We start from the raw sequence: 17,694 nt of genomic DNA on the forward strand, positions 1-17,694 counted from the left end.
GAAGAGGAGGAGGAGGAGGAAGAAGAGGAGGAGGAGGAGGAGGAGGAGGAGGAGGAAGAAGTGGAAGAGGAGGAAGAAAAGAAGAGAAGGAGGAGGAAGATGAGGAGGAGATAGGAAGAAAGAAGAGGAAGAAGAGGAGGAGGAGGGTAAATTGTAGAAATGGACACTCTGACCCTGTTCCTGGTCTTAAGGAATGCTTTGAGTTTTTATCCATTTAATGTGATAGAGACCATCTGTTTTTCCTAGATAACAATTGCTGTGTTCAGATATATTTCTTCCATACTTAGTCTCTCTAAGGTTTTTATCATGAAAGGAAGTTGGATTTTGTCAAAGGGAATTTCTACATCAATTAAAATGATTTTATGATTTTTATCCTTGAGTTAATTTATGTGGTTGGTTACATTTGTTGATTTATGAATATTGAACCATTCTTGAGTCACTGGAATGAAGATACCTTGATCATGGTCCATAATCCTCTCTGTGTGTGTGTGTGTGTGTGTGTGTGTGTGTGTGTGTGTGTGTGAATATATTTTTCAGGTACTTTATGGAGAATTTTTAAATCTATGTTCATCAAGGAGATTGACTGATAAATCCCTCCCTTGGTGCTCTTCTTGGATCTTTGTCTGATGTTGGTGTCATAATAATACTGGGTTTCTACAAGAGTTTGTAGCTGCTCCTTCCATTTCTAATTTATGAAATGATTTGAAGATTATTGATGTTAGCTTTTTCTTTAAACATCTAGGAGAATTCTGCTCTAAATCTGAGTCAGAGCTCCTTTTGCTTTGGAGATGGTTAATTATTGAGTCTATCTCATTGATTGCTATAGATCTAACTTACTTGCTTAACATTGGATTGATTTCATTAGGTTTTATACATCTAGAAATCCATTTATTATTTTAGATTTTTTTCAATTTAGTGGAATATAACTTTTTGAAGTGCATTCTCTGGAAATGTCTTTAATATCTGTTGTTATGTTATACTTTTAATCTGTAATTTTATTAATTTGCGCCTTCTCTTGCATTTAAACTGGTTAATATTTTGTCATTCTTTTCTCCATTTAAAAGAAACAACTCTATTTCACTGATTCTTTTTTATTTTTTAAAATTCTACTTCCTTTATTTCAGCCCCAATCTTTACTATTTTTCTGTAGCTACTGCTTTAGGGTTATTTTTTCTTGTTTTTCTAAATTTTATGATTCATTATGAAATTGTTTATTTGGAGTCTTTCTGATATTTTAATGTAAACACTTACAGCTCTAAACTTTCTTAAGAGAAACTTCATTGTATCCCCCAGATTTGAATATGTTCTGTTTTCATTATTCCTTAATTTGACATACTTTTACATTTCCTTCTTTATCTCAAAGTGACTTGTTACCAATCACTACTGTGTTGTTTAATCTCCATGAATTTATGTTCTTTATCTGGTTTCTTTTGCCATTCACATCTGTTTTTGTTTTGTTTTGTTTGTTTGTTTTGTTTTTTAACAAAATCTCAGTTGTTCGATTTTACCAATGAAGACTCAGGAACAAAATGCTGAAGTAAAAGCTTGCTAACTCAGGCAGAGAAGGCACTCAGAAGACCTTCCTCCTCATCAGTAGGAATGTCTTTCTCTCACTCTACTGTCTCAAACAACCTCCTTCAAACTGAATGTCACTCCCTTTGACTTCCTGTGTGTCTCTCTATCCATCCTCCTGACCCCTCCTACTATTTATGCTTTGTCTTTCTTAATAATGCTAAGTTTTACTGTCAACTTGTTGCATATACACATATATATATATATATATATATATATATATATATATATATATATATATAAACTTTATTTAATCCTGTTTACAATATTCAAGCAGAAAGTATGTGCTAAGGCTGAGCCATACCACAACTAAATACAGGTTTTTTTCAGTGACTAACACAATCTAGGGGTTTACACTGTGATAAAATATCCGGCAATACATCCAGTTTTATCATCCCATTGTGATCAGAATACAGATGAGAGTTTCAGTTTTCCTGTTTGTTGACATTTGCTAGTATGTGATATACTTTAAGGAAGATCCCATGGAGTGCTGAAAAGAATGTGCATTCTTTGTCATTTTGGTGAAATGGTCTATACATGTCTTTTAGGTCCATTTGATCTATGATGTTATTTAATTCCAGTGTTTCTCCATTCATCTTTTGTACAGTTGATCTTTCAAATGCTGAGAGTGAAATATAGAAATCTTTTGCTACAACTTTGTTTGGGTTAATCTATGACTTTTAATCTTGTGGTGTTTGCTTTAAGAAGTTGAATGGGCCTCTATTTGGTACATATATATTTAGAAGTATAATTTTTCTGGTGAATCAGTCTCTTTCAATGGCTATGAAACAATGCTCTTTATCTCTCCCAATAAGAATTGGTTTGAGGCCTATTTCATCATATGTGTACACAGCAACACTTGATTGTTTACTGGTTTCTTTAGCTTAGAGTCCTGTTTCTTCTTTTCAACTTAAAGTTCATTTCTTGTTCTACCATCTAATCCAAAGTGTTTTACCTTTTGATGGGTAAATTATGATCATAAGTACCTGGAAGTATTTTTGAAAGGTAAAGATTTTCATCTGGAGTTTTGTTGATTTCTGATTTGTACTGGAGAAGAAGAGCTGGGTGGAAATGTAAACAAATGGGGGTCCAGTAGCCTGGCTGTTTAATTCCTCTCTTTGACTGATCCACTGCTGGTCCCTAGACTCTGTTTCTATTCGTTTGACAGGGCCCAATTATTCTTATGTGGGTTTCCAGCTCCACTTGTGATTAGTTTTCCTGACTTTGTTCTGTGGGCTGTAGATAACCAACCCACAAACTGTCCACTTTCTCCAAGTTGCTGTTTTCTTACAGTTTTGGTAGTTATGTGGTACCCAAAGTTCTATTTAGAGCTTATGTTAAGTTTTAAACACACAGTTTTATCCTTCCTATTGTGGCACTGATAATGTCCATGGCAAGAGTCACTGGGAGCCCCTTCTATGAAATCTCTTCCAGTCACCTTTGTAGATTCTATGGTAAGAGTCTTTTATCCCCATTTGCCTGGGAAGAAATGCCACTATAATGGTAGAAGCTATTTTCTTGCAGTCTTCTCAATATAGAGAGCATTGTTTAATCCAATGGTAGAGGGATTCATTCTATTAAACATGAGAACTGTAAGAAGAAATGACCAAATCCATGACTATTTAATTAAAGCAACCTGTATATTGAGGTATGCCCAGGACTGGCCAGCCAACTGTCTCACCCCAAGTTGGAATCTGAGAAGCCAGCCCCTGCTGGAGAGTTAAGATGTTTACAAGAGTGAGAGAGTTGACTGTTTCACTATGTTAGGAAGATACAACAAAAGGGAAGGAACAAGGGTAAAGACAGTTTGAGTGTTGAATATGTCAAACCCAGGACTTGGAGAAGTAGCAGAAGGAGTGATGAAATACCCTGTTTCATTTAGTTCCCAAACTATAATCAGTCACTGAATTTACTTAGCTTCTATTCTACTAGCTGTCCTGGAAATCCCAAATAGATTTTTCTTTTACAAACATACAACAACAATACCCCAAATTTAAGGAAACTAAACATATAACCTTAGACAAAGAAAGTATATTTCTGGATCAAAGACTGTTTTGAAATTTTAGAGTATTATCATAAAAACTAAAAATTCATTCATTGTGAAAAGTGTCCTCTCTGAATTTAACAAAAGCAGTCTTTTCTCTGTCTCTCTGTTCCCTTCTTCTAACCACCCTCTTTCTCCTCTTCCTTTCCTAGTTTTCTTCTTTCTCTCCCTTTCCTTTCCTGCACATACTGACACAAACATGCGCGCACACACACACAGGCATACACACACACAAACACAAAATACACACACACACTCATACACACACACACACACACACACACACACACACACAGGCACGCACACACGCACGCACGCACGCACATACAATAGGTAAAATAGAGCCAAGGATATTTAGAAACATCAGCATCTTGAAGTGGAAAAACTGATGTTCAGGGATTCCTGCTCTGTGTTAGAATCCTTGCTCTGTTCCTCACTGACTGTGTCACATGGTTCGTTTGTTCTCTGAACCCATTACATCTGAAACTCAGTGAAATAGTTCTAAATGTAAGGCATTCTAATGGGAATAATGTATGTCACTTGCTTGTCATTATATATTATCCACACAGTAATGACTATAATAAATAATAGGTTTTAAGCATTTAGTTGACTTGAAAGCATGCTGTTTATGTAAAACACAATTATGCTATAAAAGCATTAAACCCTTGTCACCAAGGGAGATGTATGAACAACTAAATTTGTCACTGCTAATTTGCCACTACTTTGATGAGATAGCTTAGTTTTCCCCCATGAAGCCTCCAAACACAAAGAAAGCATTAGTACTAAATTTCACCTTCTCTTTGCTAATGATACTGTCTTTTGGTAATTTGCCATGTGGAACTTAGAGGCAGTCCTCCTTGACCATTACATTTCAATATTAAGAAACTGTAAGTTGAGAAAACTTGGATGGTATCTGGTTTTGGGTAGATGGCCCTTTTGTTCCTTCAGTTTTATTTCTACTTGACAATAGTCAGCACTCTCTTTTATGTCTTCCTTTTCTCTCCTAATCAAGGTCTCTTCAGGATCTGTCCAAGCAAACAGATATCCCTTATGGCACCGTCTTGGACTCCGCAGTATATCAGCATGTCCGCATGAAGGGGCTGAATCCTTTCGAGAGGGACAGCATGTATTCCCAGATGTGGAGGATGATCAACCGAAGCAATGGGTCAGAAAACAATGTTCTGGAGTCCCAAGCAGGCATTCAAAAGGTACTGTGCTCTTCCTCGATAGTCTTCATCAGTTACTCTTCAATGTGGTCATGGCTAAGTTGAGATTTATTTCTTCCTTCTTTATTGTACTCAGACATTGAATTTTTCAGTTAAATTATATTTTTATTCTTTTATGAAAGGTCTCTGAACAACTCAGCATTCTCTTAAAGGAAACTCATCAATAACTTTCCCTTGGAAATCCAAAACTAAAATCTGGTGCTGTTCTTTTGTTCGAAAAGGATTAAGAACTTATAAACATGAAAACTAAATAAGTTTTCCCAAATCCCATTCCAAATATCATTCATGTTATTCCTTTCATTTAAATAACTCAGGGTGCTTTCTATACAGCATTTGTTTTTATACTACACTTTATCTTACCAGTGATTATCTAAAGCTATTAGGAAAAAAATTAATCTTGTCAACAAATAAGGTTCCTGTGAATGACTGTTTCTGTTTTCCAAAGTGAAAATCTTTATCTGATTATTTTTCTACAATCATCATTTAGAAGTAGATATGTTTAAAGGGCTTATGAAGGTGTTTGCACATTTGTAAAAGGAAAAAATTTAAAAGCTAGTCTTCATTGTAGAAGTAGTTTATTTACAAATATATATATAAGCAATTCACATTCCCAGTAGTCTCTATGTTAGAAGTGGATAGGTTTTTTTGATGTTGTTTTGTTTTTGCTTAAAATTACAACCAGTAACTAACTAGTAGTTAGTATTCAATAGGTGACCATGGAATGAACAAAGTAACAAATAAATGATTAAATATCAACAACAGCAGCAGTAAAGTTCACTTTCTCTATGAGCTTCCATATCAGAAGAGTTCTGAGCCTGTCTGAGCTTCCTGCTGGATTGGCAAAAGCTCTGCTGGAGGAATGGTTTGCTATTCTGGTTTCTCAGCCTCTGGTTTCAATATGGCTCTCTGCCTCTGGAATCAGCCTAAATAATCATTGCCTTGAGAATTAATGCTGATCATGTAATCTTCTTTATAAATATTAACAATCATTATAATAAAGTGAACATTCTGAGCATGTTAGCAGAGGCTGCTGAGGAAGAAAGTACGTGACCTTGCTCTGTCTGTAGCAACCTCTGATGACTTTGCCCTCACTATGCAAGTCCAATTTCAAACGGCTAAGTGTAGATGGGAAATAGGATTTTTGTCTTCCTCAAAAGAATCATTGACTCCTGGAAGAATAACATGGCATCGTAAATAAAGAGGTGGGAGTAGAGAGTGGACCAGTATGTGGTTAAGTATGTATATTGTGGCATGGAAAAAAGGATTGATGTTTGGGGTTGATTATGTAGGTGGTCATAGAATGAAGGTAATTTGAGCATTTGAATGAGTCTACTAAATTGTTTGGAAAAGTAATTTTCCTTCAACTACCATCTACCATCAAAACGGAACCTTACATGTTAGGAGGAGTTCTTTCATGCAAAAGTGTGTAGCTGAGGTCCTCATTAGTCCCTTAGTATCACTGCACACTGCTGAAAAACAAATACTATTTTCAATATGAATATAAACATAAATTCTTATGCTTTAATTTTATTATATTTTAAGAGGGAAAGCATCCTGGAGATAGTTCATTTTCTTTCATCAGACATAAAATATCAATAAAGTATTTTAAAACAAACATGTATTCACTCATGCATTAATATATCCATTTTCAAATATTTGCTAGGTATGAGATCTGTACCAGGTCCCTAGGTGGAAAGGAAAGATTAGTTTAGCATCAAGGAAAAGGTCACTTGGCTCAGTAGCTGGAGTCAGGTGAAGAAGACACAAGAGATATAAATCATGATTTAAATAGCAATAAATTTCATGAGATTTTTAATAGGGTGTTACTGTGAAGGTTGAAGAGGCAAGCTACAGGTCTTTTTTTATTTTTTTCCCTGAATATCTCACTTTACTCATTGACAAAAATAATTCGGGTGGAAGAAAGAAGCGTGAGCTGAGAAAACTTAAATTATGGATTTTAGTCCAGCTTGATTTTTAAAGCAGCTTCTACAAATATAAGCATATTTTAGTGGGCCCGAGAGTTTTGCCATGATGATAAGAATTCCTACCTCATACAGCTTTTGTAAACATTAAATAAAACCACTTCTGTTGTCTCTCTTCTGTAATTCCAGCATTTCAGAGGCTGAACCAAGAGGATTGTGAGTTCTAGACCAGCCAAGGACACATAACAAGATCCTATCTCAAAAACCTAAAATTAAATAAGGAATAGTAATGAAATAATATGATATATGTAAAACTTCAATAAATAATATGAGCAGAACTGTAAACTTATCTTTTAAGATAGTTTTGGAGATTAATAAAAGAATAGATACATGAAGAATTTGTAGCTACAAAACTGTATTGTTTACTACTTTATCTTTTAACTTAAAATTATAGTATAGATTTAAAAAAAAACAGACCAAGGGCCTCTCCTCCCAATAATGGCTGACTAGGCCATCTTCTGCTACATATACAGCTAGAGACACTAGCTCTGGAGGTATTGGTTAGTTCATATTTTTGTTCAGCTCCTGGGGTACTTTCTCTAGCTCCTCCATTGGGGATCCTGTGTTCCATCCAATAGATTATATGCCCCAGTACAGGGGAATGCCAGGGCCAGGAAGCAGGAGTGGGTGGGTAGAAGGTATGGGGGACTTTTGGCATAGCATTTGAAATGTAAATGAAGAAAATATCTAATAAAAAAAACAGTAGGGGAACTAGAAAGCAATGTCTGTCTGTTTCCTGAGACTCAGCTGATAGAGAAAGTTAATCACATGAGGAGAGTAAGTCAGCCCTCCCATGTGTCCTCCGCCCTTTCTGGGAGGATAGTAACACAAACTTGGTGAAGATGAGACACGTTTGTAGATTTCTTTCACAAAAGCGAAGGCAGTTAAAATTGACTAATCACAGGATAGGTAGAAATAATAACATGTATTTGAGTTGTTTGTAAGGTTTAAAGTTTATTAAAAAGCAAAACCAGCCACCAAATAACAACCCCCTCACCTGCTGAAGCTCTCACCATAGGTTCTTGAAATCCAGGCCAGAAAGATATGAAACCCGAGTGTGGATTCTTTGTCCAGACACTGTCCTCACATAGCTTATATAGCTGTTGGCTGTTCTCTGTCAGTGGTTTCTAATTTGTGCAGGCAGAAAGAAAAAATGCCCTCAGAGATAGGCTAGGTCAATGGTCCACAAAAGAGTAAAGTTCTTCTGTCGTATCTTTGACAGAAATCTATACCCGCAGGAATTGTCTTGAAGAGAAGCCTGCACCGTTGTAAAACCAATCCTCACAATCCATAACCTTGAAGAGATCTCATTACTGTCTTGGGCTATGCTTGTTCTTAATTGAGCTACCAGTTTCCTTTCCTGGAAGGCAGATCCTGGTCTCCTCGGTTATCTTTGTTCTGCTGTACTAGAGACAGCTGTGTAAATGAACAGAAGGTTGAGAGTTTGGATTCTTTCAAGACATATACCTGTACGGAGGTATCCTAATTAAACTCAAAGTAACGGGCTTCTGTGCCCTGCCTGGGGAGTTTTGCATAAATATTAAAGATATATTATTGGGGAGATGTAACTGAGATTTTTTCAGGAGGTTAACGGTTATTTTTGAGGATCTTCTCTGTATCACCCACTGTAGTCAAGAGAAATGGGAATAACACTTCCCTGGAGTTAACGTAGTGACAAGGAGAGCAGTCAGTGTCAGTAAATAGGAGAACCTTCCACCAGAGGGAGGGAGAGATGGAATCTGCGCACTCATTTTGCTTATGTACAGTCCATCCCTCTCATTTTGTGTTTTTTTCTAAACTATATTTTTTTTTTAAAAAATCTTATTTTAATTAATAAACCTCATGGGTTTTTTTTTTTTGAATAAAATTCCTTCCTGACTCTGTACATCCTCAAAAAGAGAAGGACAAATCTAGAGTTACGAACTTCGTAAGTACTCACTAGCGTTTTAACCTGAGTTTCAATACGTCAGACTCTGGAGAACACACTGCAGATACATTTTTATATTGATGTCCTGGGGGAAAATGCATGTGAAGGGGATCCTGATCAAAACGATGAGGTGCTATAAGTTTGTTAAGACTACTTGGCAGAGGGTACGGATAAGACTGCTTTTTTGTCACACTGAAAAAAATGGATATTGATGTCAGGACATAAGCCTTATCTACTCAATTGTTTCTCATGAGCCACACTCAGCTCTAAGTCATTTACTCCCCTTATGCATCAGGGATGATTTCCTTCCAGGAGCTCCCTCAACAAGCCTCAACCACCCTTGAATTCAACTTCCCTGGATACTCTTACCTTCACAGTTCTCATGTGTCCACTATGCGCTGAGCTAACTGGACACTAATACCGTACCCTGTACTCCCGATGCTCAGTTCTTACCATAAAACTTTTACAGATTGGAAAAGGCCATGAAATTTTTAAATTTCTGTTGGAAAAATTAAACTCACAATTCTAGAATTTTAAAACCAGTTTGCCTTGCTAATCCCATTTTATCCCTAGAGCCATCCTCCACTTTGACAATGGGACAGGTAGTATTTTCACTTTCTTATTCATTTAATCAGATATTATATACAAAACATATGCATATGTATCATTTTTAGCTTGAGTTATATTTTCCTTATGTTTATTTTTGTGTTGGTGAGAGTCATGTCACCTGCCACCATTCTTGAATGAAGGTCAGGGGACACTTGGTAGAGTTGGTTCTCCCCTCACATTATGTGATTCCAGGGAATGAACTCAGGGCATCAAACTTGGCATCAAGCACTTTTAACAACAGAGCTGTGTTGCTGGTCCCTAGTCCACATTTTGATCATTATACATGTCAAGGAAACTTATGCCTGCCTTTTTAAAAATTTCTATATCATTAACATCTTTCAGGTTGAAATATTTGACATATACACTATTGCACACCTTCCAAACAGCCCATGAGCTTGTTAAATGTTTACATTATCTTGAAAACTGCAAAAATTAACATACATTTTTGTTTATCTGTAAGTATATCTGTATCTTATAGACAGGATCCTAAAAGTACTACTGTGAGTTGAAGAGCACTAAAATTTGCATATTTATAGCTATGTAATATGGTCTCTATAAACATACCAATCCCTATTGGGAATAATCACAAGTACACTATCCCCCTCATTTCCTGCCAGAAATGTATAATTAAGTGGTATCACAACTATTTTGTTTTTCACTTGGTCAAAATTATGATTGATTAATATATTTCACCTCACTTTTCTGTTTTTTTAATGTTTCAGCAAAACTGGACATTCTTTTAATATTTTTCTTACATCCCAACCACAGTTTGCCCTCCGTCCTCTCCTCACCATTTCTCCCCACCGCCTTCCCTATGCTCCATTGACTCTTTCCTTTTCTCTTCAGAAAAGGACAGGCCCCACATGAATATCAACCAAACATGCTATATCAAGTTGCAGTAAGACTAGGCTCCTCCTGTGGAATTAAGGCAAGATGAGGCAACCCAGTGTGAGGAAGAGGGTCCTAAAAGCTTACAAAAAGTTAGAGACAGTCTCTGCTACCACTGATAGGCCACTGCTTGCTACCACAAGAAGACAAAGCTATACAAGTGTAACATATATGTAGAGGGCCATGGTCAGTCCAACACAAGCTCCCTGATTGTTGGTTTAGTCTCTGTGAGCCCCGAGGGTCCCAAGTTAGTTGATTCTGTGAGTCTTGTTGTGGTGCCCTTAACTCTTAAGGTTCCTACAACCTTTTTTTACTATATTACTATATTAATCCTACAGCTCCATTAGCATGGGGGATCTTTCTGCCTTCTTGGATCTTCTTCAATGTCTTTGCCCAAAGACTTCAAGTTTTTATGACACAGATCTTTCCCTGGCTTGGTTAGAGTCACACCAAGATATTTTATATTCTTTGTGAGTGTTGTGAAGGATGCTGTTTCCCTGATTTCTTTCTCGGCCCACTTCTCATTTGTCTTTAGGGGGGCTACTAGTTTGTTTGAGTTAATCTTGTACTCAGCCACTTTGCTGAAGATGCTGATCAATGTAGATCTCTGGTAGGATAGATGATAGATGATATCAAATCAGATGCAAACAGTGATATTTTACTTCTTCCTTCCCGATTTGTATGCCCTTGAACTCCTTCAGTTGTCTTATTGTCTAGGTAAAACTTCAATGAATATATTGAGTAGATATGGAGAGAGTGGACAGCCTTGTCTTGTTCTTGATTTTAATGGAATTGCTCTGAGTTTCTGTCCATTTAATTTGATGTTGACTATTGGCTTGCTGTATATTACCTTTATTATATTTAGTTATATGCTTTGCATCTTTGATAGATCCAAGACTTTTAACATGAAGGGGTGTTTGATTTTTGTCAAAGGCTTTTTCTGCATCTAATGAGATGGCCCTGTGGTTTTTCTTTCAGTTTGTTTATATGGTAAATTACATTGACAGACTTTCATTATGTTGAAGCATCCCTACATTTCTGGGATGAAGCTAAGTTGGTCACAGTGGATGATCTTTTTGATGTATTCTTGGATTCAGTTTGCCTATGCTCTACTTAGTACTTTTCCATCAATATTCATGAGGGATATTGGTCTGCAATTCTCTGTCTTAACATGAGTCTTTGTGTGGTTTTGATATCACAGTGAAGGTGCCCTGATAAAATGATGTTCCTTCTGTTTCTATTTTGTGAAATAGTTTGAGGAGTATTGATATCATCTCTTCTTTGAAAGTCTGGTAGAATTCTGCATGAAAACTATCTGGCCCTGAAGAAGGGTTTTTGTTGTTGTTGTTGTTGTTTTGTTTTTTGTGGCAGTGGGGGGGGTCTTGTAATGGATACTTCAATTTCATTAAGGGATATAGGTTTAAATTGTTTTTTTTTGAAGTGGTGTCTATCAATAAATCTGTTTACTTCTTTTAGATTTTCCAATTTTTTGGAGTACAGGTTTTTGAAGTATGATGTAATGATTCTTTGAATTTCCTCAGTGTCTGTTGTTATGTTCCCCTTTTCAACTCAGATTTTGTAAATTTGGATAGTCTTTTGGCCTTTTAGTTACTTTGGATAAGTGTTTATCAATCTTTATTTTCTCAAAGGAAAAACCTCTGTGTTTTATTGATTCTTTATATTATTCTCTTTGTTTCTGTTTTATTGATTTCAGCTCTGAGTTTGATTACTTTCTCCCAACTGTTCCTCTTGGCTGTGTTTCTTCCTTTTGGTGCTGGAGTTTTCTGGTGTGCTTTAAAATTGCTAGTAAAAGATCTCTCCAATTTCTTTATGAAGGCAGACAGTGTTGTGAACTTTCCTCTTAGCACTGCTTTTATGGTGTCCCATAAGTTTGGGCATGTTGGGCATTCATTTTTATTGAATTCGAGAAAGTTTCTAATTTCTTGATTTCTTCCTTGACTCAATGGCTATTCAGTAGAGAGTTTTCCAGTTTCTATGAATGTATAGACTTCCTGTTGTTTCTGTTGTTGAAATCCAAATTTAATCCTTGGTGGTCTGATAAAATACTGAGGATTATGTCAATTTTCTTGTATCTATTGAGATATGCTTTGTTACTGAGCATGTAGTCAGTTTTTGAGAAAGTTCAGTGAGGTGCTGAAAAGGTATATTCTTTTGTGTTTGGGTGAAATGTTCTGTAGATATATCTATTAGATCCATTTGAGTCATAACATCTATTAAATCCACTATTTTTCTTTTTTGTTTCCATCTGGATGATGTCATTGATGAGAGTAGGGTGTTGAAGTCTCCACATACTATATGTTTTACTTTAGTAATGTTCTTTTTACAAATGTAGGTGCCCTTGCATTTGGGCACAGATTTCGGAACTGAGTTGTCATATTTGTGGATTTTTCCTTTGATGAGTATGAAATGTCCTTACCCATCTCTTGTGATTAATTTTGGGTGGAAGTCTATTTTATTAGATATCAGAATGTCTACACCATCTTTCTCTTTGGAATTCTTTGCTTGAAAATCTTTTCTAGCCTTTTACTATGAGGTAATGTCTACCTTTGATGTTGAGGTGTTTCTTGTGTGTAGTAGAAGGATGGATCCAGCATTCACATCCATTCTATTAGCCTGTGTCTTTTGATTTGGGAATTGACTCTGTTCATATTGAGAGATATTAATGACCAATGATTTCTAATTCCAGTTTTTGTTGTTGTTGTGGATGGTGGTTTTGTGTGTGTGTGTGTGTGTGTGTGTGTGTGTGTGTGTGTGTGTGTGTGTTTTCCTTCTTTAGGCTTTGCTGTCATGAAATTATTTATTGCCTGTGTCTTCTTTGGTATAGTTAACCACCTTGGGTTGAAATTGTCCTTCTAGTACCTTCTGTAGGGCTAGATTTATTTCTTTAGGTTAGGACATTTTTCTTCTATGATTTTGTTCGAAATATTTTCTGGATTCTTCCCCTTTAAATTTCTATATTTCATATTTCTTATGTGCAATCCTTTCATAGTGTCCCAGTTTCCTCCATCTCTCGTATCGTGTTGGTGATGCTTGCTTCTGTAGTTTCTGCTCACTTACCAAGATTTTTGATTTCCATGATTCCCTTAGTTTATAATTTATTTCCTATATTTCCATTTTCAGGTCTTAGGCAGTTTTATTCATTTCCTTCACCTGTTTTTTGTGTTTTACTGGATTCCTTTAAGGGATTTGATAATTTGCTCTTCTAAGCTGCTATCATCTCAAAAGACTGGTTTTAAAGTCATTCTCTTGTGCTTCAGCAGTATTGAAATATCCAGAGATTGTTGCAGTAGAATAAATGGGATCTGATCATGCCATATCACCCTGGGTGTTGCTGATCATGTTCTTATGCTGGCCTCTACTCATTTTGGCTTAGGATTGCTATAGGTTTAGGAGAGTTTATCTTTGTTGGATAGATTTTTTTGCCCCTTGCTTCCTGTTTTCTCTCATCCTTCTGTCCTGACTGGCTTATGATTCTGGAGACAGCAAGTCTTAAGGACTGTTAGTGTGTCTCTGGTGGGGTTTTGGCAGTTTATGTGACCTCTTGGGTACTCAAGTTGCCTCTGGGTTTCTGGTGCTCTAGGAACTGGTGTGACCTCTGAGGTTCTGGATACTAGTATAGCCTTTGGTGTTCCAGGTACATGAGGTTCTGAGTCTCAATGTGCTGTACAGTTAAATAGAAGTCTTCTGCTGGAGATTTGGGTATGGAACCCAAGGGATGGGGTGCTGCTGGGGACTGAGGCTCCTAGTACTGGGTATGGCCTCCAGTAGAATAGTAGTCTGCCAGAGTTTTAGACTGGTACATGAAGACAAGGAGTGGTGCTATGGGGTTGAGATTGAATATTTTAAAGGTATATTTTGCACATCTGTAAGCTGACAAATGTTTACTTTCTTCATTTCTATTCGAGTTTTATAAAATTTAATATCTCATTTGTGTTACTGTGGGTTGAACCCAGGGGATCCCATATGGGTGGCACTCTCCCACTGAGCTGTGTCTCCAGCCCTCTCCTTTTTCATTTACAAAAGTATTTTTAATTGATAGGTTCTGGCTTGAATCTACTCTGTATCCTAGGCAAACTTTGAACTTGAAATCTTGCCTCAGCTCCCTGGCTAACCAAGGTTTCACCTCGTGACACTTTGTCCAGCTATTTTCCAATATGAATAATGCAGAAATCTTTCCTCTCTGATAATCTTCCCTTTACTGTCCATGGTTTCATCTTCCTGGCCATTTCCATGTCTGCACCTCTGCTGCCAGAGAAGTAGGAGCAAAGGCAGAAAATGATGTTTGGTCACATTCTGCTGTAAACCCACATGTCCCAGTGTGCACTCAGCACACACTTCTTTTGACAGCTAGTATTTTCACAGAACGGCATTTACTTTGCAAAGAATAGACAAAAATAAATGGTTCTGTAAATATTTCTTTAATCCATTCACTGTTTGCATTTCTATTCCTGAGACTGAACACAGAAGTGAGGATTCTCAAACATGACATATGATGAAAAGCCTCAACAGTTTGAAATTCTTCTCTATGCACATTTTCTAATGAAGATGTCAGGCTGTCCTAACTGTGTGCTTGTATCTCTTGCACTAGGGAAGACCTTGAAGATGCATTTTGAATTTTTAACACTGGTACTCAGAAACCTAAATAGACGCCATTTGTGTCGTGTATGCCCCAACTTCTAAATGTCCTATTAAATTCTTTTTTAAAATTAGATATTTCCTTCATTTACATTTCAAATGCTATCCCCTTTCTAAGTTTCCTCTCTGAAAGCGCCCTATACACTCCCCTCGCCCTGCTCCCCAATCTAACCACTCCTGCTTCCTGGCTCTGCCATTCCCCTGTACTGGGGCATATAATCTTCGCAAGACCAAGGGTATCTCCTCCCATTGATGGCTGACTAGGCCATCCTCTGCTACATATGCAACTAGAGACATTAGCTTTGGAGGTACTGGTTAGTTCATATTGTGGTTCCTCCTTTGGGTTACAGAACCCTTTAGCTCCTTGGCTACTTTCTCTAGCTCCTTCATTGGGGGCCCTGTGTTCCATCCAATAGATGACTGTGAGCATCCACTTCTGTATTTGTCAGGCACTGGCACAGCCCCACTACAAATAGCTATATCAGGGTTCTGTCAGCAAAATCTTGCTATCATATGCAAGAGTGTCTGGGTTTGGTGATTGTTTATGGAAAGGATCCCTGGGTGGGGCAGTCTCTGGATAGTCCTTCATTCCTTCTCAGCTCCAAACTTTGTCTCTGTAACTCCTTCCATGGGTATTTTGTTCCCCATTCTAAGAAGGAATGAAGTATCCACACGTTGGTCTTCCTTCTTCTTGATTTTCATGTGTTTTACAAATTGGATCTTGGGTATTCTAAGTTTTGGGGTTAATATCCACTTATCAGTGAGTGCATATCATGTGTGTTCTTTTGTGACTGGCTTACCTCACTAAATGGAGAGGAACTTGAAGCAATCCCAATAAAATCAGGGACTAGACAAAGCTGCCCAGTTTCTCCCTACCTATGCAGTATAGTACATGAAGTCCCAGCCAGAGCAATTAGACAACAAAAGGAGATCAAGNGGATACAAATTGNAAAGGAANAAGTCAAAATATCACTATTTGCAGATAATATGATAGTATACATAAGTGACCCTAAAAATTCCACCAGAGAACTCCTAAACCTGATAAACAGCTTCAGTGCAGTAGCTGGATATAAAATTAACTCAAACAAATCAGTGGCCTTTCCCTATGCAAAAGATAAACAGGCTGAGAAAGAAATTAGGGAAACAATACCCTTTACAATAGTCACAAATAATACAAAATACCTTGGAGTGACTCTAACTAAGGAAGTGAAAGATCTGTATGATAAGAACTTCAAGTCTCTGAAGAAAGAAATCAAAGAAGATCTCAGAAGATGGAAAGATCTACTATGCTCATGGATTGGCAGAATTAATATAGTCAAAATGGCTATCCTGACAAAAGCAATCTACAGATTCAACGCAATCCCCAACAAAATTCCAACCCAATTCTTCACAGAGTGAGAAAGGGCAATTTGCAAATTCATCTGGAATAACAAAAAACCTAGTATAGCAAAAACTATTCTCAATAATAAAAGAACTTCTGGGGGAATCACCATGCCTGTCCTTAAGCTGTACTACAGATCAATTGGGATAAAAATTGCAAGGTACTGGTATAGCAACAGACAGGTATATCAGTGGAATAGAACTGAAGACACAGAAATGAACCCACACACCTATGATCACTGGATCTTTGAAAAGGGAGCTAAAACCATCCAGTGGGAAAAGACAGCATTTTCAACAAATGGTACTGGCACAACTGACAGTTATCATGTCTTATCTCCTTGTACAAAGCTCATGTCTAAGTGAATCAAGGAACTCCACATAAAACCAGAGACACTGAAACTTACAGAGAAGAAAGTGGGGGAAAGCCTCGAAGATATGGGCACAGGGGGAAAATTCCTGAACAGAACAGCAATGGCTTGTGCTATAAGATCAAGAATAGACAATTGGGACCTCATAAAATTGCAAAGCTTCTGTAAGGCAAAAGACACTATCAAAAAGACAGAAAAGGCCACCAACAGATTGGGAAAGGATCTTTACCGATAGGGTACTAATAGCCAATATATACAAAGAACTCAAGAAGCTGGACTCCAGAAAATCAAATAGCCTTATTAAAAATGGGGTACTGAGCTAAACAAAGAATTCTCAACTAGGTAATACTGAATGGCTGAGAAGCACCTGAAAAAATGTTCAACGTCTTTAATCATCAGGGAAATGCAAATCAAAACAACCCTGAGATTCCACCTCACATCAGTCAGAATGGCTAAGATCAAAAATTCAGGTGACATCAGATGCTGGCGAGGTTGTGGAGAAAGAGGAACACTCCTCCATTGCTGGTGGGATTGTAAGCTGTTACAATGACTCTGGAAATCAGTCTGATGGTTCTTCAGAAAATTGGACATAGAACTATCAGAAGATCCAGTAATACCTCTCCTGGGCATATAACCAGAAGAAATTCCAACTTGTAATAAGGACACATGCTCCACTGTGTTCATAGCAGCCTTATTTATAATAGCCAGAAGCTGGAAAGAACCCAAATGTCCCTCGACAGAGGAATGGATACAGAAAATGTGGTATATTTACACAATGGAGTACTACTCAGCAATTAAAAACAATGAATTTGTGAAATTCTTAGGCAAATGGATGGATCTACAGGATATCATCCTTTTAAACTCTTTTTATTATTATTATTATTATTATTATTATTATTATTTTCTTTATTTACATTTCAAATGCTATCCCGAAAGTTTCCTATACCCCTCCCCCCCACCTCTGCTCCCCTACCCACCCACTCCCACTACTTGGCCCAGGCCTTGCCTTGTGCTGGGTCATATAAAGTTTGCAAGACCAAGG

General features: G+C 37.1%; 1 protein-coding gene across 2 annotated transcripts in view; it reads left to right on the forward strand.

The window, feature by feature from the left end:
* The window catches only part of Grid2 (glutamate ionotropic receptor delta type subunit 2), a 1,393,897-nt gene that overhangs the window by 1,145,969 nt on the left and 230,234 nt on the right, over positions 1-17,694 (forward strand). For both annotated transcript variants that reach the window (XM_029535429.1, XM_021188898.2), the window contains exon 13: positions 4,629-4,824. In XM_029535429.1, coding sequence (XP_029391289.1) covers positions 4,629-4,824 — 196 coding nt within the window. The remainder of the gene's footprint in view (positions 1-4,628; positions 4,825-17,694) is intronic.

The sequence above is a fragment of the Mus pahari genome, chromosome 2, assembly GCF_900095145.1.
Source record: "Mus pahari chromosome 2, PAHARI_EIJ_v1.1, whole genome shotgun sequence".
In the NCBI taxonomy this organism is placed as follows: Eukaryota; Metazoa; Chordata; class Mammalia; order Rodentia; family Muridae; genus Mus; species Mus pahari.